This window comes from Capra hircus, chromosome 15 (genome assembly GCF_001704415.2).
Source record: "Capra hircus breed San Clemente chromosome 15, ASM170441v1, whole genome shotgun sequence".
NCBI classification, from domain to species: domain Eukaryota; kingdom Metazoa; phylum Chordata; class Mammalia; order Artiodactyla; family Bovidae; genus Capra; species Capra hircus.
The window spans coordinates 18,573,116-18,598,728 of NC_030822.1; the positions used below are offsets into that span (position 1 = coordinate 18,573,116).

The 25,613-nt window shown below is 43.3% G+C and overlaps 1 protein-coding gene across 1 annotated transcript in view; it reads left to right on the forward strand.

Annotated features, from left to right (window-relative positions):
• The window catches only part of CD59 (CD59 molecule), a 28,631-nt gene extending 16,002 nt beyond the window's left edge, over positions 1-12,629 (forward strand). Inside the window, exons 3-4 of the mRNA XM_018059261.1 lie at positions 1,710-1,808; positions 11,085-12,629. Of these exons, the coding sequence (XP_017914750.1) occupies positions 1,710-1,808; positions 11,085-11,287 (302 nt within the window). The 3' untranslated portion in view covers positions 11,288-12,629. The remainder of the gene's footprint in view (positions 1-1,709; positions 1,809-11,084) is intronic.

Here is a 25,613-nt window from a genome sequence, read left to right on the forward strand (position 1 = left end):
TTCCTCTTATCAGGTGGACACACTTCTGGAGCAGGGAAAGACTGTTGAAAATTGGCATCTTTGTCCCTTCTCATGGTGACTCCCCTCTCTCGCAGGCGTGGCAAGCGCTGAGCCTGGCAGAGAAGAGGCAGAGGGGGCCAGCGGAGCCCGGCCCCAGACCTAGAGGCTGGCGTCATCCCTGCCGCATGAAGTGCTTTGAGTGTTCTTGATGGAGTCACTCCTCCTCTCCAGACATCTGTCTTATCATCTGCAAACAAAGTGGAGGAGGAGGGGGTTTGGAGGGCTGATGTTTCAGAGTTTAACCTGCAGCCTTCACAAATCAGGGACTTCTGCTAGTTGGGATTTCACACCTGTGAAGACAGACGTGGTCATTTAAGATGTTTATAGAGAGCTTCACTCCTGACTGTGCTCAGAAAGTGAGGAGCCACTTTCTTCTGGCCTGCTGAAACTTCTTCTCCCTGGTGATAAACCCAGGCTATGGCCTTAGGACTAAAAGTCAGCTCTTGGGTGCTGAAACCCACGTTTTGGTCTTGGTTTCACCATTCCATCCTTCTATGACACTTGACACATTTCATCTTTGAAAATGTCTTCTCATACATACGGGTGCTACCAAATACTGATTACATGGCAAATGTGGAATATGACTCATCTGTGTCCTGTCACCATTGTCATATAAAACAAAGGGAAAATAATTCAGGGAAACTTGAAGTCTAGCCACCAAAGAGGAATCCTAAGAACGGAATGGGAGTGGTAGTCATTTTTCAAATTGGGGAACCAGAGGCATTTGCTTCTGATAGGAGCCAGCCCTTCTGTTCAGTGTCACCGTGCAATGTCTGCTCACCCATATGGCTTTAAGACACATGGCTGTGGCCTGTCCCTTGGCTGTGTTTGCTCCTGGTGATGGGCCAGTCCCTCAGCAGGGAACAGCCGCACTGAGGATGCCTTATCCCGAAGGCCATCAGACTTGTTCTGTAGCGGGCCAAATAGTAAATATTTTAGGCTTTGCAGGCCAAGAGACAAAAGCCAAGGGTATTTTGTAGGCTTCTGTATAAATAAGAGAGAAAACAAGTTTCTGTAAGTTTTTAATTGATGATTCAAAAATTAATAATTGAGTACAGTTATTTATGATATAGCCCTACTAATAAAAGTGGAATTCTTTCTGGGAGAATAACATTTTGCTTACACTGATTCAAAAATTAGTGTTCCCCATCAATCAAATGAGTTGCAATGTTCGTGTGTCGATACTGATTTGTAATAGATTTAATGTATTTCATCTTGGAACATGTCTTTTCACACAGATAGGTACTACCAAATACCGATGATCAGTCCATGAGAATGTGGTGTTAGAGCATATTTGTTCCTTGGAAGTTTTTATGGAATTCTGTTAGTTTATCCTCTTGATGGGTTCCTTTCAACCTGTTATTAACATTGCAGATTAATCACTTCTGGTTGAAAGTAGGAGAAAGCGTCTCAATTGCACAGTTAAATGGGTTTTGAAACCTGGACATTCCCTTTGCACATGCCACAGGGTCCGGAAAACCACTTCTGGAACTGTAGTCTGAACTTCAGAAAATGTGTCTGCTGCAGGTTTGTGTGGGAAGGCATCCCACTGTGAGTTGCTGACCTCTGACCCACGCTCTGGAGATGGTGGGCTTGGCTTCTGCACTGCTCATCTACCAGGTCCTGACAGTCATTCTTCCTGATTCTAGGTCACAGTCTGCAATGCTACAGCTGTATTAACCAAGTTGACTGCACTTCAGTCGTCAATTGTACACATAATCAAGATGCTTGTCTCTACGTTAAGGCTGGTAAGAGCCTCCCCTTCCCCTCTCTGCCTGAGTGTAATGGGATGAAGAGAGTCTGGGAAAAAATCCTTGCCATCTTCTTTTTGTTAGACTTGTATTCAACAAGTAATAGCTACCATTTAATAGCACCAGTTGCATATGACACTAAGCACTTTCCATTTGTTTTTGTTTTGTTTTTCCATTTCTTAAAAAAATTTAATGCTTTCCATCTACCACTTGGGGTAATATTTTATTCCCATTTGGTAAACAAGGAGACTGAGGTTCAGATTAAGCAACACAAAGGTCAAGGAAACCAGCTCAGGATTTGAACATGGAAACCCATCCAATTCCGACACTTGTTCTCATAATACCTACACTGACTGCCTCCCAAACTTTTGAGAGCCTGCTATGTGCTAGAGCCTGAGCTAGGAGCTCAAGATAAAAAGATAAAGAAAGGAGACAATGAAAATTGAGAGAGGCTGGTGTAGCCGTCACAGATGTCTTTATTTACTTATACTCGTGTATCATTCTGGAGGGAATTTAATATATGCAGAGTCCTAAGGGGACAGGATGAAAAGGCAAAATGATAGGATACTGAAAGAGGAACTCCCCAGGTCAGTAGGTGACCAATATGCTACTGGAGATCAGTGGAGAAATTACTCCAGAAAGAATGAAGGTATGGAGCCAAAGCAAAAATAATACCCAGTTGTGGATATGACTGGTGATAGAAGCAAGGTCTGATGCTGTAAAGAGCAATATTGCATAGGAACCTGGAATGTCAGGTCCATGAATCAAGGCAAATTGGAAGTGGTCAAACAGGAGATGACAAGAGTGAATATCGATATTCTAGGAGTCAGCAAACTAAAATGGACTGGAATGGGTGAATTTAACTCAGATGACCATTATGTCTACTACTGCGGGCTGGAATCCCTCAGAAGAAATGGAGTAGCCATCATGGTCAACAAAAGAGTCTGAAATGCAGTACTTGGATGCAGTCTCAGAAACAACAGAATGATCTCTGTTCATTTCCAAGGCAAGCCATTCAGTATCACAGTAATCAAGTCTATGCCCCAACCAGTAACACTGAAGAAGCTGAAGTTGAACGGTTCTATGAAGACCTACAAGACCGTTTAGAACTAACACCCAAAAAAGATATCCTTTTCAATATAGGGGACTGGAATGCAAAAGTAGGAAGTCAAGAAACACCTGGAGTAACAGGCAAATTTGGCCTTGGAATGCGGAATGAAGCAGGGCAAAGACTAATAGAGTTTTGCCAAGAAAATACACTGGTCATAGCAAACACCCTCTTCCAACAACACAAGAGAAGACTCTACACATGGACATCACCAGATGGTCAACACCGAAATAGACTGATTATATTCTATGCAGCCAAAGATGGAGAAGCTCTATACAGTCAACAAAAACAAGACCAGGAGCTGACTGTGGCTCAGATCATGAACTCCTTATTACCAAATTCAGACTTAAATAGAAGAAAGTAGGGAAAACCACTCGACCATTCAGGTATGACCTAAATCAAATCCTTTATGATTATACAGTGGAAGTGAGAAATAGATTTAAGGGCCTAGATCTGATAGATAGAGTGCCTGATGAACTATGGAATGAGGTTCATGACATTGTAGAGGAGACAGGGATCAAAACCATCCCCATGGAAAAGAAATGCAAAAAAGCAAAATGGCTGTCTTGAGGAGGCCTTACAAATAGCTGTGAAAAGAAGAGAAGCGAAAAGCCAAGGAGAGAAGGAAAGATATAAGCATCTGAATGCAGAGTTCCAAAGAATAGCAAGAAGAGATAAGAAAGCCTTCCTCAGTGATAAATGCAAAGAAATAGAGGCAAACAACAGAATGGGAAAGACTAGAGATCTCTTCAAGAAAATTAGAGATACCAAGGGAACATTTCATGCAAAGATGGGCTCAAAAAAGGACGGAAATGGTATGGACCTAACAGAAGCAGAAGATATTAAGAAGAGGTGGCAAGAATACACAGAAGAACTGTACAAAAAAGAGCTTCATGACCAAGGTAATCACGATGGTGTGATCACTCACCTAGAGCCAGACATCCTGGAATGTGAAGTCAAGTGGGCCTTAGAAAGCATCACTACGAACAAAGCCAGTGGAGGTGATGGAATTCCAGTTGAGCTGTTTCAAATCCTGAAAGACAATGCTGTGAAAGTGCTGCACTCAACATGCCAGCAAATTAGGAAAACTCAGCAGTGGCCACAGGACTGGAAAAGTTCAGTTTTCATTCCAATCCCAAAGAAAGCCAATGCCAAAGAATGCTCAAACTACCACACAACTGCGCTCATCTCACACACTAGTAAAGTAATGCTCAAAATTCTCCAAGCCAGGCTTCAGCAATACACGAACCGTGAACTTGCAAATGTTCAAGCTGGTTTTAGAAAAGGCCGAGGAACCAGAGATCTAATGCCAACATCCTCCGGATCATGGAAAAAGCAAGAGAGTTCCAGAAAAACATCTATTTTTGCTTTATTGACTATGCCAAAGCCTTTGACTGTGTGGATCACAATAAATTGTGGAAAATTCTGAAAGAGATGGGAATATCAGACCATCTGACCTGCCTCTTGAGAAACCTATATGTAGGTCAGGAAGCAACAGTTAGAACTGGACATGGAACAACAGACTGGTTCCAAATAGGAAAAGGAGTATGTCAAGGCTGTATATTGTCACCCTACTTATGTAACTTCTATGCAGAGTACATCATGAGAAACGCTGGGCTGGAAGAAGCACAAGCTGGAATCAAGATTGCCGGGAGAAATATCAGTAACCTCAGATATGCAGATGACACCGCCCTTATGGCAGAAAGTGGAGAGGAACTAAAAAGCCTCTTGATGAAAGTGAAAGAGGAGAGTGAAAAAGTTGGCTTAAAGCTCAACATTCAGAAAACGAAGATCATGGCATCTGGTCCCATCACGTCATGGCAAATAGATGGGGAAACTGTGGAAACAGTGTCAGACTATTTTTTTGGTCTCCAAAATCACTGCAGATGGTGACTGCAGCCATGAAATTAGAAGACGCTTACTCCTTGGAAGGAGAGTTATGACCAACCTAGATAGCATATTGAAAAGCAGAGACATTACTTTGCCAACAAAGGTCCATCTAGTCAAGGCTGTGGTTTTTCCAGTAGTCATGTATGGATGTGAGAGTTGGACTGTGAAGAAAGCTGAGTGCCGAAGAATTGATGCTTTTGAACTGTGGTGTTGGAGAAGACTCTTGAGAGTCCCTTGGACTGCAAGGAGGTCCAACCAGTCCATTGTGAAGGAGATCAGCCCTGGGATTTCTTTGGAAGGAATGATGCTGAAGCTGAAACTCCAGTACTTTGGCCACCTCATGCGAAGAGTTGACTCACTGGAAAAGACTGATGCTGTGAGGGATTGGGGGCAGGAGGAGAAGGGGACGACAGAGGATGAGATGGCTGGATGGCATCACTGACTCGATGGATGTGAGTCTGAGTGAACTCCGGGAGTTGGTGATGGACAGGGAGGCCTGGCGCGCTGCAGTTCATGGGGTCGCAAAGAGTTGGACACGACTGAGTGACTGAATCAATGAATGAAGGGGACTCAAGCTTGAGCTCAACGAACAATTAGGAAGTAAGAGGACTTCCGCATAAGTGGGGAAGGGTGTTCCAAAGAAAGGATAAGCAGGTACCGAGGCTTGGTGGCTTCAGAGAGCAAGGCACTCATGGGCTTTGGAATGGGGAGTGGCCTGCATTGACAAGTTCTGTCAAATCTGCAGTTTCCAAATTGGTTAGACTATGGAATTGCCTCTTCCATAAATCCTAGTAAAGCAGAATTTAGGAAATGGTGGGCAGAGGCAAGAAACCAGCCACATCATGCCCTCTACTCTCACTAGGTGTGGTTCTAGATTGAATTGACATGTAGAAAAGATACTGTGAGGTGAGGAGCGGCTATTTCAGGGTCTGCTTAGTGAGTGTACAAGGTAAACCCCCAACTTCCATCTCTTAAAAGATAAAAATAAAAACACCCTTCAAGTTAGTTCACTCACACTCTCTATGCAGGTTCTTCCCAGCATCCTTCAAAAGAATGCTGAGCACATCAGGTAAACTCAGAAAACTTTTGGGAGACCCACAAGCTCAGAAAAACCTGATAGAAAGAAGGGGGAGATTAATTCCCCCAGAAAGGAAAAGTCCCTCAGTAAATCAGGATGAATTAGAATTCTCCTGTGTAAATAATAGGAGTATCTCTTGATTTTGGTACTAGCTCCTGGAATGCAGCTCTAATTCTAAGACCTGCACATGAGGTCCTTGTTTCTGTAGGGAGACAGTTCCTCTGCCTCACCTGGAAGACCATGTTGATTCACTGCTAATGTAGAAAGCACAGTGAGGCCCCCAGAGAGAAGAGCCATTTACTCTACAAATATTTGAGCACCAGTTATCTACAAACACAGAGACTTACTTCTTAACCCTGATCATCTGTCTCTTGGACCCCCACAACAAAAAGTATAATTTCCCGATGAGATAATAAAGGCAGTATTATGTGTAGAGTAAGTATTAGATTAACAGTTAGAAGCTTTGAGCTCAGATCTCTGTCCTGCCAGCAGTAAGTTCGTCCTGCCTGTGTTTTTTTATTGACGGAATGGGTATGTTGGATGGTAGAGGTGGAGAGAAGGGATGAGGGAAGTAGAGTGAAATTGAAGTCTTTTTTCCAGCTCTCTAATCCTGTTGTTTCCTACCTAAATGGGTAAGCTTTCATTTTAATTGTTTTCTAACATTATTGACGTATAATTGACAAAAGCTGTATATAGTTAAAGTGTGAAATGATTACCACAATCTAATTAATACATTCACCCCCTCCCATTATTACCTTTTTGTGTATGATGAGAACACTTAAGGTCTATTCTCTTAAGCAAGTTTTGAATAGACAATCTAGTATTATTAACCCCCTGGTAAAGAATCTGCCTGCAATGCAGGAGACCCCAGTTTGATTCCTGGGTTGGGAAGGTCCCCTGGAGAAGGGATGGGCTACCCACTTACTTTGGGCATCCCTGGTGGCTCAGATGGTAAAGAGTCTGCCTGCAATATGGGAGACCTGGGTTCAGTCCCTGGGTTGTGAAGATCCCTTGGAGGAGGGCATGGCAACCCACTCCTGTATTCTTGCCTGGAGAATTGCCATGGGCAGAGGAGCCTGGCGGGCTACAGTCCATGGGTCGCGAAGAGTCGGACAAGACTGAGCGACTAAGCACATTATTAACTACAGTCACCATGCTGTACATTAGATCCCCAGAATTTATTCATCTTATAATGAACTTTTATACTTTTAAAAACAGTTACTGTAAACAGTGAGGCACATCTGTCAGAAGGGCCAGGATGTAAAACACTGACCACACCAGATACCAGTGAGGGTGTGGAGCTCCTAGAGCTCTCATTCACTGCTGGTGGGAATGTAAAGTCGTACAGACTGTTTGGCAGTTTCTTAAAAAACGAAGTGTACCCTCACCCTAGATTCAACAATTGCATTCCTTGATTTCATTACCCAAATGAGTTGAAAACTTAGGTCCATATAAAAACCTGCACATGGATGTTTACAGCAGCTTTATTCATAATTGCCCAAACTTGGTGAATGGATAAGTAAATGGTGGTATGTCCAAAGAATGGACTAAAAAGAAATGAGGTATCAATCCATGAAAAGACATGAAGCAAACTGCATAATTCTGAGTGAAAGAAGTCACTTTGGGAAGGCTAAGTACAGTTATCATTCCAACAACATATTTCAGAAAAGGCAAACTAAGGAGATAATAAAAAGGACAGTGACTGCCAGGGGTTAAGTGGGGAGGAGAGAAGAATGAACAGGTGGGGCATAGGATTTTTGGGGCAACCAGTATGACACTATAGTGGTGGATACACGTCATATGTTCTGTCAAACCCCATAGAATGTATCCAGAGTGAACCTAAATGTAAACTATGGACTTTGGATGATCATGATGACATCAGTTGCAACAAATGGAGGTGTTGAAGATGTTAATAGTGAGGGAGCTTGTTTAGGGTCATGGCTGGGCGCATCAGGGGGCTATATAGGAACTCTGCTCAATTTTGCTGTGAATCTGAAACTCTAAAATACAATTTTTTTAAAGGATGATGTGAATCTCAAGTAATAATTTTCTTCTTCTCATGAACATATGTCCCCAAACTTCAGCTAGACATGTGGTAGTAGCAGTTCTTGAAATACAGATACTCAGACCTTACAGTAAGGCAGATACCAACAGATCCTCTAAATCCCCCTCCAGCTCTGACATCAGCCTGGGAGACGCAGAGTACATGTTGTCATAAACATGAGTCAAAGGCCAGGCGTACACTGGAGAAATTATTTAACCACGTTTCACCCTCAGACTGTGAAATGGGAATACTTATCTCCCAAGGTCAGTAGGGCAGTTAGAGGAGAAATGTGTCTGATAGTGCTATGCAGATGCCGTCTAGAAGAGAGACAGGTATTAATTCAGCCACTGTTTCCTGGCGTCCTGGCTAGGTCCTAGAAGTATAAACCATGTACTTGGAGTCTGGCAGAGCCTCTGATGACAGTGTCAAGCAATCATTGCTGAAATGGCCTTTCAAATAAGGGATATATTTAAGGGTCCCTAAGGCAATTGGGGGCTATTGCTTGGTAAAAACAGACTTGAACCAAATCTTCAAAAAGGGTAGAGAGGCTGTGCTCAGAGAGAGAACCTTCAACATTCCAGTGACTGATGTAATCCACTTTTATTCGGGTCATTCTGATAGTGGCTTTGGTGAGAAGTTCCCTTGTAAGGTTGTTATGCAAGTAAGATCATTCAAGTAAAATGCTTGGCTCACTGCAGAACAGGTAGTACATGATTAATTGGTAGCAGTTATTAATAAATGACTAATTTACTAATGAATAATTATGACAAAATTAATCCACCCTTCTCAAGCTGTTAGGCTTCCCAAATTAACATTCTGGTGGCTTTAATGCCTTCCTAGTTCCAATGTCTGATTATTATTACATAAGGCAGTAACTTGTCCTATTCAACAGTATTTTTAGTACAGTTTTAGAAGCAGCCTCTTAAATGCTTATGATCCAAACAAGCAGAGTCACTGGAACACTTGTCCTGGCCTCTGCCACTTGACCAAACTTCGTTAAAATCCGGGCCATCACCTCATCTCTGAAGGGGAGTACAGAACAGTTATACCTGCAGTTATTAACTTAGGGGTTTTTGCTCTGAGCTGTGAGTGCAATTGGATAAAAATTAGTTACAAGGCTTACGTAAAAAAAATAGGCATCTGTATTTTTTATCTTTCCAACACAGAAGAAAAGAAAATGATACCAGGGCAAGCACCAGCTTTTTATTGATATATCTGTGTGTCCCTAGCATCTAGCACATACTGTAACTTTCGAAGAGGAAAATCTAACATCATAATTCTCTCTCAACACTTTTTTTTCTTCACTTAACATAGCTTATTTATATATTTGACATATATACTTTTGGTCTTTATTTTCCTTTGTTGTGCAAAAATTAGGACCACAACTGCATATTCTTTTGGAAAGTTTTTCCTGTGTTACTAGTTTAATGATTTTTAAAGGAAGTTAAAATATTTTGGAAATAGATTCATCCAGTGACTTTATTTTAAATATCAATCCACATATAAATATAATAAATAGGTAAATGAAAGATAGTTGTCTGTGAAGGTAACACTGTTAAATTCCTTGGGAATCCTTCCAGAGAAAATTAATATATTTAGCCCCATACATGTGCTTTATACAAGTGGACCACATTCTACATATTGATCTGCATCTAGGTTTTTTTTCTCTTGAGATGTAATTCACATATCTAAGTTCCAAAGTTCATTTTAAAGTGTATAATTCAGTGGTCTTTAGTATATTCACAAGTCTGTATAACTGTCACCACTGTCTAGTTTCAGAACATTGTTGTGGTCTCAAAAGGAAGCCACTTACCTATTAGCAGTCACTGTCCCTTCCTCCTCCCCACACACCCTGGCAGCTGCTAATCTACTTTCTAGCTCCATGGATTTGCTTTTTCTGGATATTAACTGAAACATAAAATGTTGTGGTCCTCTGCGACTGGCTCCTATCACTGAGCATGAGGTTCTTAAGATTCACCCATGTTATTGGATATATCACAGTACCTTATTCCTTTTTATGGCCAAATAATATTCCACTAGGTGGAAATACCACATTTTGTTTATTCGTTCATCAGTTAATGGACATCTGGGTTTGTTTCCACTTTTTAGCTGTTTTGAATAATGCTGCTATGAACATTGATATATAAGCTTTTGTGTGAACATAGTTTTCAGTTCTCTTGGGTGATGTACTTACCTAGAAGTAGAATTACTAGGTCATATGGAAACTATTTTTAATCTTTTGAGGAAATACTAGACTTTCCCGAGATATCTGCACCATTTTACCTTTCCACAAGCAATATATGAGGGTTCTAATATTCCATGACACTAGTTATTTTCCAGTTTTCTTGATTACAGCCATCCTAGTTGATATGAATTGATATTCATTGTGGTTTTGACTTGTATTTTCTTAATGACTAATGATATTGAGCATCTTTTTGTGCACTTATTGGTCATTTGTATATCTTTGAAGTGTCTATATCCTTTGCCCATTTTTTAATTGGGTTGCCTTTTTATTGTTCAGTTGTATTTCACTCTTCTTGGATATGTGATTTGTAAACATTTTCTTCCTTTTGTGGGTTATGTCTTTTTAATTTTTTAAAGTGTTCTTTAACTATTTGAAGCACTAAAGTTTTTAATTTTGATGGAGTCCAATTTATCTATTTTTTCTGCATTTTTTTTTTTAAAGAAACTAAAACTCCTCATGTCAACACACACAGTCCTATGACATTCCTTATCTGCATGGAGCTTTGTTGTGTGGAACTGCTACCATAATTTATTCAGATGCTTTTTTTTTTTTAATTAACAGACTGTCTTTTAGTTTCTTGCTGCTACAGATGGTAGTGCAGTGACCATTCTTGAGCGTGTATCTTAACCCTTTTTCAAGTCATTCAGAGAGTAAATCCTAGAAGTGGGATTGCCAAATCAAAGAGGGCATGCATTTAAAAATCTTAGTAAATCTCGAGCATTAATATGATCACCTGTTGCCTCCTATGCACGCATAACTGTACTGGCTCTGCTGAGACTCTAGTTTTATGGAGAAGTTCCATTCAGAGCTGGATCCTGCATCTTTTTAGCCAGATATGAGAATTCAAAGACAAGTATAGAGCTTTACCTGCTTGATTGCTTACCCTTTATGTGTGTGGTTCCCCACAGTGCCGCTAAAAGTTTACCGCCAGTGTTGGAGTTTGGAACATTGCAATTTTGAGTTCATCGCAAACGCCTTAGGGGAGAAGGAGCTCCACTATGACTGCTGCCAGAAGAACCTGTGTAACAAAAGTGACGGGACGAGCGTATCTGAGAAGACACCGCTGCTGCTCACTCTGCTGCTGGTGGCAGTCTGCCGCTTTTATCTCTAAATCTGTGCCAGGAGGACTTCTCCTGAATGTCCTGTTTCTATCTATTCCTTCCTTCATGTGATGCTGTGTTCCAAAGGCTTTTTATTTTCCAACTGGATCCTGTTGGGAAAGTCTAAAACTAGCTTGAGCAACTTGAATAATAGAGGAATTCAGAAAGATTCTGAAGACCAGTCCTCTTGGCAGAGAAGACCTGTTTGAGTTGAAAAAAGAGTGAACTGTGTGTAATGTGAGTGAGATGACATGCTTCTTACTCTGCACTTTGTGAGGCCAGCTTTGCAGGGACAGCTTGAGTTGCTCTGCAGTCCTCAGACGTTTCCCTCTGGTTCCTTGGATGTAATTAGTGTGGTCAGTACTCTTTTGGGGTAGCTGGAGCAGGGGCTCCTTTTCAACAGTCTTTCTCACAAGGAATGCTTTATGCTCGCCTTTCATGGCCCCTGTATTGCCAGGTAGGCATGACCCATCTTTCGGATGTGGACTGTCAGTCAGGGACAATGAAATTCTTAAAGAAGAGTAATAGGAATGACTGTTGTCTTCGCAGCTGCCTGGGAAGGAGGTAAGCTTTCCAGATGGCAGGGCATGGAAGCACAAGGTTTGTCTTCGAAGAGGTACCAGTGGCTCAAATCAGTTTTCCTCTGTCCCTCAATTTTGTGTTGGCTTTGCTGTCTTTGCCTAGAAAAATTCAGTAGCATAAATGAACAGTGTGTTAAAACTATCCCTTCCACTCCCCACCTTTTCTGTTGACATGGTAGGCTGTCTTGGATTTGTCACACACAGTTAAAAACTAAACATTTGAATATTCTATGTTACATGTGACTTGCAGTTATTAAGTATGCTTATTTTAACTGTTACTGATAGGAACACTCTTTATGTGTGCATGTATAATGCGTGAATGGAACAGGAGGGGCCTTTGGGGTTAGGATTTGGAAGTTCCAGATGTCATCATGAACAGTAACAGGTCTGCAGGGGTGTGTTTTACCTGCCAACACACAGCCAGTAGGCTCCTAGCTGAGTCAGCACAGATTGTCTAAAATACATTTGTAAGGGCTATTAGCATCATCACAAATGCTGAGGCTTTCAGAAGCATTATCAGTTTGCTAAAAAGTGCCCACCTTTTCAGGAGGACAAAGTTTTGCCTTTTGGTTGTGGGTGCTGGTGAATAAGATTCAGTAGACTTAATGACGTGTATGCTTACAATCTTGGCTGTATGTAACAGCATAGCCTGACTTTTACAGATAAAGGTAAAATTTCTTGATTTTTTTTTAAAATCCTTGTTTTTGTGATGTGCTGGACAGACTGAAATGAATCCTGCCTTTTTTCTGAAAATAAAATCTCATCAAATGCACGAGTGTGGTTATTGGCCCAAAAGAATAGCAACATATGCAACACGTCCAACAGTAGCAACTGAAAGAAGAGATCGTAGCACCTGGTTTCTTCCGTGGCTGCTATTACTTGACCAGATAGAGGCTTCCTCATCCCAACCTAGCGTTACTTTGGTGCTTGTGTTCCTTGTCGACTCAGTGTTTTTCCTTACATCATCTTTAATATTCTTTTCAAAGACAGAATGCAACTCGGGGTGACTCTCTCCTTAATAGGACTTCTGCCTGAGGAAGTACTGACCATTCCATAGCAAAGCAGCTCATCTCATATAGTGCCTTTTGGTTCTAAAGAACAAGAACAAACTTTGATTGACTTAGGCAGGAAATGAATTTTGGGAAGCTTTGAAGAGGATTTCAACCAGACTGAAAAAAGCCAGGAATTGGGGGAATTTCCTGGTGATTAGGATTCAGCACTTTAAGGTGTCGTGGCCCAAGTTCAGTCCCAGGTTGGGGAGCTGAGACTCGTGGCCAAAAAAAAATTTTTTTTTAATTAAGAAAAAAACCAAGAGTTGGGAAGTTGCAGAATTCTCTTTCTAGATTCAGATGCCAAGGTGAGACTGTCTGCTTGCTCTCCTGGGTCTTGTGCCCACTTTGGGGCCAGAGTGCATTGAGAAGGGGGTCATTCTCTAAAGCAGAATCTGCTAAAAGGGAGCTAGGGAGAGCACTGCTGGGAGTCAGAATCAGCAGAGGTTGTAGAAATAGTCTTAAAGTTTCGAGGTTTCTTCCTGCAGATAGTTGCTACGACTCATGGCATAGGCTAAGGGTTGAATGTCTGGACCCAAAGGCGAGAGTACAGGGACTTCCTGGCGGTCCAGTGGTTAAGACTCTACACTTTCAGTGCAGGTTCCATCCCTATTCATGGAACTGAGTTCCCACATGCTAGTGCTGCAGCACCCCACCCCTCGCCAACAGGCAATACTACAAAGGCCAGATGAGTTGGAGAGTCACTAGTCTTGGGTTCATTATTGGGTGGTGATAACCCCATTGGGGGCTTCCCTTGTGGCTCAGATGGTAAAGAATCTGTCTGCAATGCAAGAGACCCGGGTTCGATCCCTGGTTCAGGAAGATCCCCTGGAGAAGACTGACTGTGGAGAAGGCAGCTTCCTTTCCGTGATCAGCTTCCCTGGGGCTGTTGCTCTTCCTACCCTTGCTATTATGGGCCATATACAAATTAGTGAGCTCCAGCATGCTGACCCTGTATGTGAGCACTGTTGGCTTGTTATGATGCTGTGACCAGAAGTGGAACTCAGCATAATGTTTAAACTCTACTAGGGTAGATAAATGGGACCTGGCTCTAAATTTTTCAACAGGGAGCATATTGGGTCACAATCTGAGGGCTTACTGTGTGCCAGGCACTAGTCTAGGCACTGTATGCATATGAGTTCATTTTTCTCAGTAACTGTGCATAGTGTTGGGGCTTCTCAGGTGGCGCTAGTGGTAAAGAATCTGCCTGCCAGTGCAGGAGATGCAAAAGGCAGGTTCTATCCCTGGGTCGGGAAGGTCCCCTGGAGGAGGAGAGCATGGCAGCACACTCCAGTATTGCTGCCTGGAGGATCCCATGGACAGAGGAGCCTGGTGAACTACAGTCCATAGGGTCACAAAGAGTCAGACAGGACTGAAGTGACTTAGCACAGCGCGTGCATAGTATTGTCTGTACCCAAACCCATCAGAGTGTTTGCAAACTACAGAGTCTGTCCATTTCACCGAGTGGGGCGGTGGGGCCCAGGGTACTCAGCCTGGAGGTGGGCAGCCGCTGGCAGTTGATTCAGCTGCTCAGTGATGTCTGGGCTGGGATATTTGTGCTAATGTTGGTCTTTCCCTCCTGATCATAAAATGACTGCAGAAGTTCCAGCTTTGCATCTGGGTTCAAGGCAGGAAGACAAGATCAGAAAGTTTCAGTTGTTTCTGTCCCTCTTATTGGGAAAGTAAAACCCTTCTCAGAAAGCTCTCAGATATGTGTCTGACTGGATCTGTGTCTCATGGCTGTCCCTAGCTTCAAGGGGGCTGGCAGAATTTCCAGTCTTTGTAGGGGATGGCAGCAACGGAAAGGGTTAAAAACAGTCATCGAGAATAGCCAGCCAATAGCATTTACCACCCCAGCTGCCACACTGAACAGGCTGTTGATTTCTTCCCCTTACGTGGACCCCCAAAATTACCCTGGTCTCTGCATCTTCTAAACCTAAATCTTAAGCTTTTAATTCCATGAGCTATCTCATATCCCTCTGTATAAATCCTCAATATCAAACTCTGTTGCTTGTGAACAGAAAATTCTGACGACCTACACTACAACTGTAACCATCAGTGTAACATGAAAACACACTAAGTGGACAGCAAGTGTTAGTGACAATTATTTCACCCAAGGTTTCACCACTAGTTCATGCTGGTTGATGGGACTCAGACTTGGGTCTCATCTTCCAAGCCCCTGCATTCTCCATGCTAGCCAATCTACCTCCCAGGGTTTGGTTTATTAAAAACTGTACTAACACTTAGAACGCAGAGCAACATATCCAACCAAAAGAAACAAGAAAAATGGCTAGGCTGCAGTTTTAAGAAACTTTCTTGAAATAGTGGGTGTTGGGAAGGGAGGTGGGAATGCCTCTGCCCCACCCCCGAGGTTCAGACCAACACAATGGTTAATTCAAATAAGTAATAAAGAAAAGACTGTTCCATGGTTCCCAGAATAGCCGGCCCTTGAACTGTGGTACAAACAACTTCCAATTAGAGCCAGCGCCCTGCCAAGAAGAGGATGGGAAGCCAGAGGCCAGGAAAGTGGCCTTGCCTGAGGGCTGAGGCAACTTCTGGGAAGCTGTCGGAGGGAGTGGGCCCTGGAGTCAGCCTGCCTGTGTGGAACTCCAGCTCTGATGCCAACCAGCCACAGGACCTCAGGTAAGTTAACTGAACCTTGTGTGCCTCAGTTTCCACATCTGGAAAATGGGGATAATGACACCTACTTCTAGGGGTTGTTAGATAAAGTGAGTGATGACAAGTACCTGGTACACAGTAGCCTCTATTTATATGTTTACTACCAAAGGGACGACTTCCTTGTAGCTCAAACAGTAAAGAATCTTGCCTGTGATGCAGGAGACCAGGGTTTGATCCCTGGGTTGGGAAGTTCCTTTGGAGAAGGGAATGGCAATCCACTCCAGTATTCTTGCCTGGAAAATTCCATGGCCAGAGAAGCCTGGTGGGCTTGGGGGGTGTCCGTGGGGTCACAAAGAGTCAGACACTACTGCGCAACTAACACACACACCATAAGGACAGAGTAAAAGGACAAAGCAGATGACTAAATAGTTAACTCCATGGAAGACTCCAGTAAGTTAATGATCACTCAAGAAAGCAGGCTTGCTTAGCAAAGAAAGCAAGCAGGCTTTGCCTAGCAACAAAACCACACAGACTTGCTTGGCAACAAAGCTGTGCCTCAGAAGCATGAGACATGCCCCCAAACAATAAAATGATGATGGAATAAGACCTGTATCATACCCACCAAAATCAAGTTAATGATTCTCGAGAAGGGGCTTTTTTTGCATGTACTAAAAGCAGAAATATAGAAGAAAAGTGGGGGCTTCCTTGGTGGTCCCGTGGCTAAGACTTTTCATTCCCAATGCAGGGGGCCTGGGTTCAATCCCTGGTCAGGGAACTAGATCCCACATGCCACAACTAAGAGGTCATATGCTGCAACTAAAGATACTACATGCCACAACCAAGACCCAATGTGGCCAAAACAGGAAAAAAAAAAAAAAAAATATATATATATATATATATATACACACACACACACATATATGGGAGAAAGGTGACATTTTACTGAAATGACATGATTTGCCGTATTTTAGTATATGTTACCACCTGTTTCTCATTTCTGTAGTGCCATTGGGCTTCTCTGGTGGTTCAGATGGTAAAGAATCCGCCTGCAATGCAGGAGACCTGGGTTCAATCCCTGGTTTGGGAAGATCCCCTAGAAGGGCATGACAATCCCTTCCAGTATTCTCCATGCCTGGAGCATCCCATGGACAGAGGAGCCTGGCAGACTACAGTCCATGGTGTCGCAAAGAGTTGGACACGACTGAGCAACTGAACAACAACGACCGCAGTTCCAGTTTGACTATGTAGAGATAAGAAAGCTCCCCCACTCAGTGTAGAGGAGGAGCTGATGGACGCTTGATGTCCACTTAAGAATGAGGAACAATGTGGTCTTCGCCCCCACCTCTTCCTTTGATTAAAGAACTGCAGCCCACTAAGTTCTCAGGGTGGCACTCCCTTTCCTGCCCACTTGGATTTCTCAGAAGTTTCAGTAACTAAAAGGACTCTTGAGAGTCCCTTGGACTACAAGGAGATCCAACCAGTCTATCCTAAAGGAAATCAGTCCTGAATATTCATTGGAAGTACTGATGTTGAAGCTGAAACTCCAATACTTTGGCCACCTGATGTGAAGAACTGACTCACTTGAAAAGACCCTAATGCTGGGAAAGATTGAAGGCAGGAGGAGAAGGGGATGACAGAAGATGAGATGGTTGGATGGCATCATTGACTCAATGGACATGAGTTTGAATAAACTCTGGAGTTGATGATGGACAGGGAGGCCTGGTGTGCTGCAGTCCGTGGGATGCAAAGAGTTGGACACGACTGAGTGACTGAACTGAACTGAATCTGTCACTCTGCCTCTCACTGAATTATTTCTGCGCGAAGATGGGAGAACCTTCAGCACTTCGTCCTGAAATGCATTCTGTGGTTTCCCTGTCAGTGTCTTAATCAGCTTCTAGGGTATAGGGCTTTTCAACCTGGCTGCTGCTGCTGTTTAATCACTCAGTCATGTCTGACTCTTTGCAACCCCATGGGCTGTAGCCTGCCAGGCTCCTCTGTCCATGGGATTCTCCAGACAAGAATACTGGAGTGGGTTGCCATGCCCTCCTCCAGGGGATCTTCTGAACCCAGGGATCGAACCCAGTTCTCCCACATTGCAGGCAGATTCTTTACCATCTAAGCCACCAGGGAAGCCCTCTCAACCTGGAGGGGGTCTGATTTTCAAGGAGGGACCCCTCCTGATCCATTTTTCTCATTAACTTACCAGGACCTCATGATAAACAAAGGAATCCATGTGGAAGTGAAAACTAATCAGTCACACCTCATTGAGCAGCAGAGATGTGTCCCAGGTACTGCTTATCAAGCAGATACTGTCTTCACTTTCCAGGTCAGAAGACGGAGGGTCAGGGAGCTAGCATGATTTTCTCGGAGTCACAAAGAGTCCTGATTCAAGCATTGACTCTTGTCTCAGCCTGTTCAAGCAGCTATATAAAAAATGCCATAGGCTGCATGGCATAAACAACAAACATTTCTATCTCACAGTTCTGGGGGCTGGGAAGTCCCGGATAACAGCTCCAGTGTACTTGGTGTCTGGTGAGTGTACTTCCTGGTTCACTGGCAGTGGTCTTCTGTGTCCTCACATGGTGGAAGGGCAAGAGAGCTCTTTTATTCTCAGGGCACTCATCCCATGTATGAGAGCTGTGTCTTTAGGACATAACCACTTCCTACTACCCTCCCAATGGGAGTCAGGATTTCATATGAATTTGCTGCTGCTGCTAAGTCGCTTCAGTCGTGTCTGACTCTGTGTAATCCCATAGATGGCAGCCCACCAGGCTCCCCCGTCCCTGGGATTCTCCAGGCAAGAGTACTGGAGTGGGTTGCCATTGCCTTTTCCATCATAAGAATTTGAGTGGACACAAACATTCTCTCCATAACAACTCTGTTATATTCCAAGCCACTGTATTTCCCTAAAAGCCATCCAGAGCCAAGGCAAGCATGGAAAATCCTGATGTACCCCTGAAGAGGCAGAGACCCTAGAGAAGGTGTGCTGGCCAGCAGTGTATCTAGACGCAGAACTAGAGTGATGGAGGGAAAGGGTACTCCCAGGGGAAGTCTTCTGTACCATCTTCAGCAGTCCCACGACTCAGGGAGCCAGGCAGACAGCACCCCAGGACTGCCAGGCTGGAGAGGGATGTGGCCATGGAAATTTTACAAACTCCAACTGCAACGAGGCAAACTAGGTAAATAGAGTTTAAGTCAGTGTTGGGAGGAACTTCCATCTTGATGTCTTATGAAGAGTGACGCTCCTGGCCCCTCTCCTCTAGAGTGGAGAAAGGACAGCCCTGCTTAGAGAGTTCAGAGAAAGGATCAGGTTGGTTCTTGGCAGTCTCTTCACTGTGCCTATGAAGGCCCTTTCTCTGCACACAAAGGGACAGGGCCTTGCGCTGGTTGGTGAGGTCAATTGAGAAGTGCAGTATCAGTAAGCCTGGCTGGCTGCCAGACCACTAACCACTTCTTCCAACTGAACTTCATCAGCAAAAAAGGCCTCAAGTGTGTCTTGGTTCCAAATGCAAGCAGGGGACAGGGGTGTTAGGAATTGAATCCCTCAAGCCCAATACGATGGCACTAAATGGGGATTTGGGGGGAGAGGCAGATTATACAACAGCTTTGGACTCCAGGAGAGAAAGATTCTGTTTAAAATGAACATAAGCCTGCTTTATCTTTTCTTTAGCAACTTGAATTTCCTGGACCTTTGCTTGCAGAAATAATCTGTAGGCGTTTTTCTTAACAACCATGATTTTTTTATGGCTCCATTTGGACTTCACCTCCAAACTCAGGTTTATCTCATTGTGGCACCTGAGTTTTCTTGCAGTGTGCTTGTTACAGGAAGCAACCTCTTTATAAACCCATTTTCTAACACAATGGTGTTATGATTAAGCCATCCAGTGTCAAATCTTTAGATTATCTTGGAGCTAAGAAAAAACATCTGGAAGCTTTCTCTCTTTGAAAGGAGAAATACACATAAAAACATCTGATTATATTACATAATTCAATAAAACTTAATGCAAAGTCTCTTTCCATTCTAAGGATCTTCAACATGTAACAACAAGAGCTAATATAGGTACTATGCCCAGGTACTTAGATTGTCTCATTTAATCTTGCCAACCCATTGCAAGTAGGTACCATTTCTATTTCCACTGTATGGATGAAAAACTAAGATTCAGAAAGGTTCACCCACACAGCCAAATACACAGTGGATTCACAGCTTGGTCCCAGGTCTGAGTCTCAGACCCTGGTTCTTACCTTTACTACAGTTCTGTAGAGGTGGGAAAAAACCTCCTCTGCTACTTTAGGTTCAGTAGCTGGGTCATGAGAATCAAAGCAGCAAAAGACAGATTAACAGGAGAAAAGATTTATTATGCATGCACATGTGGGCCTTACACAGTTCAGTTCAGTTCAGTTCAGTCTCAGAGTCGTGTCTGACTCTTTGCGACTCCATGAATCGCAGCACGCCAGGCCTCCCTGTCCATCACCAACTCCCGGAGTTCACTCAGACTCACGGCCATCGAGTCCATGATGCCATCTAGCCATCTCATCCTCTGTCATCCCCTTCTCCTCCTGCCCCCAATCCCTCCCAGCATCAGACTCTTTTCCAATGAGTCAACTCTTCGCATCAGGTGGCCAAAGTACTGGACCTTCAGCTTTAGCATCATTCCTTCCAAAGAAATCCCAGGGCTGATCTCCTTCAGAATGGACTGGTTGGATCTCCTTGCAGTCCAAGGGACTCTCAAGAGTCTTCTCCATCACCACAGTTCAAAATCATCAATTCTTTGGCGCTCAGCTTTCTTCACAGTCCAACTCTCACATCCATACGTGACCACTGGAAAAACCATAGCCTTGACTAGACGGACCTTAGTCGGCAAAGTAATGTCTCTGCTTTTGAATATACTATCTAGGTTGGTCATAACTTTTCTTCCAAGGAGTAAGCGTCTATGGCTGCAATCACCATCTGCAGTGATTTTGGAGCCCCCCAAAATAAAGTCTGACACTGTTTCCACTGTTTCCCCATCTATTTCCCATGAAGTGATGGGACCAGATGCCATGATCTTCATTTTCTGAATGTTGAGCTTTAAGCCAACTTTTTCATTCTCCTCTTTCACTTTCTTCAAGAGGCTTTTTAGCTCCTCTTCACTTTCTGCCATAAGGGTGGTGTTATCTGCATATCTGAGGTTATTGATATTTCTCCCGGCAATCTTGATTCCAGCTTGTGCTTCTTCCAGCCCAGCGTTTCTCATGATGTACTCTACATAGAAGTTAAATAAGCAGGGTGACAATATACAGCCTTGATGTACTCCTTTTCCTATTTGGAACCAGTCTGTTGTCCATGTCCAGTTCTAACTCTTGCTTCCTGACCTGCATACAGATTTCTCAAGAGGCAGGTTAGGTGGTCTGGTATTCCCATCTCTCTCAGAATTTTCCACAGTTTATTGTGATCCACAAAGTCAAAGGCTTTGGCATAGTCAATAAAGCAGAAATAGATGTTTTTCTGCAACTCTTGCTTTTTCCATGATCCAGCGGATGTTGGCATTTGATCTCTGGTTCCTCAGCCTTTTCTAAAACCAGCTTGAACATCAGGGAGTTCACAGTTCATGTATTGCTGAAGCCTGGCTTGGAGAATTTTGAGCATTACTTTACTAGCGTGTGAGATGAGTGCAGTTGTGCAGTAGTTTGAGCATTCTTTGGCATTGGCTTTCTTTGGGATTGGAATGAAAACTGACCTTTTCCAGTCCTGTGGCCACTGCTGAGTTTTCCTAATTTGCTGGCATATTGAGTGCAGCACTTTCACAGCATTATCTTTCAGGATTTGAAACAGCTCAACTGGAATTCCATCACCTCCACTAGCTTTGTTCGTAGTGATGCTTTCTAAGGCCCACTTGACTTCACTTTCCAAGATGTCTGGCTCTACACTAGTGATCACATCATCATGATTATCTGGGTCGTGAAGATCTATTTTGTACAGCTCTTCCATGTATTCTTGCCACCTCTTCTTAATATCTTCCGCTTCTGTTAGGTCCATACCATTTCTGTCCTTTATTGAGCCCATCCTTGCATGAAATGTTCTCTTGGTATCTCTAATTTTCTTGAAGAGATCTCTAGTCTTTCCCATTCCGTTGTTTTCCTCTATTTCTTTGCATTGATCGCTGAGGAAGGCTTTCTTATCTCTTCTTGCTATTCTTTGGAACTCTGCATTCAGATGCTTATATCTTTCCTTTTCTCCTTTGCTTTTCACCTCTCTTCTTTTCACAGCTATTTGTAAGGCCTCCTCAAGACAGCCATTTTGCTTTTTTGCATTTCTTTTCCATGGGGATGGTCTTGATCCCTGTCTCCTCTACAATGTCATGAACCTCATTCCATAGTTCATCAGGCACTCTATCTATCAGATCTAGGCCCTTAAATCTATTTCTCACTTCCACTGTATAATCATAAAGGATTTGATTTAGGTCATACCTGAATGGTCTAGTGGTTTTCTCCACTTTCTTCAATTTAAGTCTGAATTTGGTAATAAGGAGTTCATGATCTGAGCCACAGTCAGCTCCTGGTCTTGTTTTTGTTGACTGTATAGAGCTTCTCCATCTTTGGCTGCATAGAAGATACTCAATCTGATTTTGGTGTTGACCATCTGGTGATGTCCATGTGTAGAGTCTTCTCTTGTGTTGTTGGAAGAGGGTGTTTGCTACGACCAGTGCATTTTCTTGGCAAAACTCTATTAGCCTTTGCCTTGCTTCATTCCTCATTCCAAGGCCAAATTTGCCTGTTACTCCAGGTGTTTCTTGACTTCCTACTTTTGCATTCCAGTCCCCTATAATGAAAAGGATATCTTTTTTGGGTGTTAGTTCTAAAAGGTCTTGTAGGTCTTCATAACACCGTTCAACTTCAGCTTCTTCAGCGTTACTGGTTGGGACGTAGACTTACACAACAGTAGTGAAAACCCAAAGAAGTGTTTAGGCTTGAGAGTCCTAAACCATTTCAACAAAAGGTGATAAACTGTAAACAAGACAAAGGGAAAAAGGGCTTGGGTTTCCAGGAATTTTCATTTCTAGGTAAACTGTGGGAAGGTAAATATTGGATTGGACAAAGAATTGATTCAAGTTTTTTAGTAAGATCTTACAGAAAAACCCAAACAAATTTTTGGCCAACCCAATAAATGGGGGAAACTTATGGAAGATAAAGTTTGTTTGGTAAAGCTCTGTTATGCAGACTCAAGTTAGGGCCATTTCCAGTGATGAGTTGTCTCCTTATTCTGGCATGGGAGAAGGGGTTGGGGATACCTCCACAAAGGGAAATTTATTTTATTTTTACAAAGGAAATTCTGTAACCTTTAAAAGGGGAAATTTATGCTCTGCTTTTAGGCAGAAAAGGAGAGGACAGAGTAACTCGTGTGTCTGCTTTTTCTCAATTAACTTCAACTTAAAATAATTCTTATGCCAAAGTGATGTATTTTGTGGTGGTATATTCTGATCTCCTTCAGGTCCCACAATACATAACACTGTTTTAAAAGTGCCCAAATATTTATTGAGTCCTATTATATGCCCTGGTGGCTCAGTTGGTAAAGAATCTGCCTGCAATGCAGGGGACCTGGGTTCGATCCCTGTGTTGGGTAGATCCCCTGGAGAAGGAGATGGCAACCCACTCTAGTACTCTCGCCTGGAAAATCCCACGGACAGAAGAACCTGGAGAGCTACAGTCCATGAGGTCACAAGAGTTGGACACAACTTGGGGACGAAACCACTCCACCACCACCATTATATGCCCAGCATTATAAGATCCTTGGGCCAGATCCTCGCCCTCAAGAAGCTTACAGGTGAGTATGGGAAAAAAAGCTTACTAGTTTCAGACAAGCCCCTCAATGGGAACTGCTCTTATATTTGGACAGAATACATACGTTTACAAGTTCTTCACACACACTATTGTCTTCCATCTGATCATCAGAAACAACCCTATGAGGCCACCTGGTTCTTTTATTTTGCAGAAAACCATCTTAGAAGTCAAGCAACTTGCCAGTCCAGGACATTTGACTCTGCTTTGCTGCTACGCACACATACACACACACAATATTTGCTATTGGGCTTGGATCTGACTTAAGATCTTAACTGACCAACAGACTAAACTGGCACCCACCCATCTTTGTTCCTTCACCTCAGTATCATTAGGCAGAGGTTTTTCTGTCTATGACTAATACAGGCTACTATTTAAATGAGCTGGGCATATCCTTGGACAGTATATCCAAGTCACCTGGAAAAATAACTGAGCTGTTTGAGGGTTGCTCTGCAGAATTTCCTTTTGGTGGTTTGTTGACTGCGTTTTAGCTCCTGATAAGCAATGTTAGGAAGAAAACTAAACTGCATTTCACTAAAGACACCTAGGTCAGATCTATTACAAATCCATAAGAGGCTCTCTCTTTTTTTCCCAGAATTGTCCACAACACTGGGAAATTTGGTGAAAACTTGCGTTGGTCCTGACAGCTAGTCCCATCAACCTGCTTCTTCGGTTATAGAGAATGAAAAGTCAGATACTTGTTTCCCCAGACTTCTCTGCAAGGAGGGGTGGTAAGAGAAGTCTGCTGATGCAGGGGGCAAGTTTCTAGGATTTTTTTTTTTCCTCCCTATAAGAGGAGAGGGGCTTCCCAGGTGGCACAGTGGGAAAGAATCCACCTGTCAAGGCAAATTCAATGCCTGGGTGGGGAAGATCCCCTGGCTAGGAAATGGCAACCCACTCCAGTATTCTTGCCTGGAAAACTCCGTGGACAGAGGAGTCTGGTGGGCTACAGTCTGTGGGGTCGCAAAGAGTCTAACACGATTGAGCATGCCCGCACACATGCAGGCACAAACACATGAAAGGAGAGCGAGACTGAAGAAAGTTTCCTCTCGGAGTTCTGACCAGCTTGCGGCTTCCTACTTTTGGATGAGGTTATAGTGGGATGAGACAGCAGGAGTCAGGGGTGCAATAACACGAGTGAGTCTTGTGAAATTCAGTGGTGGTAGCGGGACTCTTGGGGCGGGACCTGGCCGGGGTGTGGAGGACTGCCAGGAACCAGCATGAGGAATCCCGCCTGTGGCAAAGGTCATGAGGAAGGAAGCCTGACAAAACGCAAGGGCATGATCAGGTTTCAGGGGTTCCCCCTGGAATTTCCTGAGCATCCACCCCCCAAAACCAGAGTCTGCCTGCTTTACTGTGTTATGCTTTCCACCTACTCTTCTGACATTAACAGGGGGCTGTCCCCCCACCACCTTTTTCTGGAAAAAGTTAATTTAGAGCTTTTAGATAATAAATCTCCTGGGCATAATAAGAGTGTTTCAATCCAAAAACCCCTCTGATGGCTTTCTAGCCTGCCTGCTGGACTCTTACAGCTGTGCATGTGATTGTTTGTGGCCTCCCGACCTCAAGAGGCACAGGAGGCTTAAAACATCCTAGGAATGTAGGGGCTTCTGAGGAGTCAAAATCATTAGAATAGGACTGATTAAAGGTTTCATTTGTTGAGCCAATACTTGCTGCCAAATTTTCATATCTTTTATTCGTAGATATAGTTGGTATATAGAAAAAACAGGTAGTAGACCTGGTATTAGCAACATTAGATCTTTGTTATAACCCACTGCACCTTTGTTCTACAGGAATGTAACTTTATTTAGTACTTTGAGGGCGATGCAGAGTAAAGAAAAAACTCTTCTAGGGAAAAACAGTTTTCTGGTTGATAGATATTTATCTAGGAAGAGAGCCATAAAAATGTTAACAGGCCTCTTGGCCAGAAGATAATGTAAACCACCTGAGACCTTTTGTATACGGGAAGGTATGCAAAAAGAAAGCCTGGTCTCAATGAGGGTCAGGACTGCTGCTCTTGCATAACTCTGCATATTCCATTATTTCTTTATATACAACTTGGGGTATATAAGCTGATTTTGAAAATAAAGTTGTGAGTCTTGCACTGATGCTGGGCTCCCCCATGTTGTTCTTTTCTCCCCTTTTCTGGCTGAATTCCCATCTGGAGGCCGGAGGCTCACCAAGTCTACTTACTTGCCCTGGCTTCTAAGATCCATGTGACAGGGAGCCCAAGGTGGGCACCCTCCACTATTCAAGTGGGCGCCAGTGGCCTA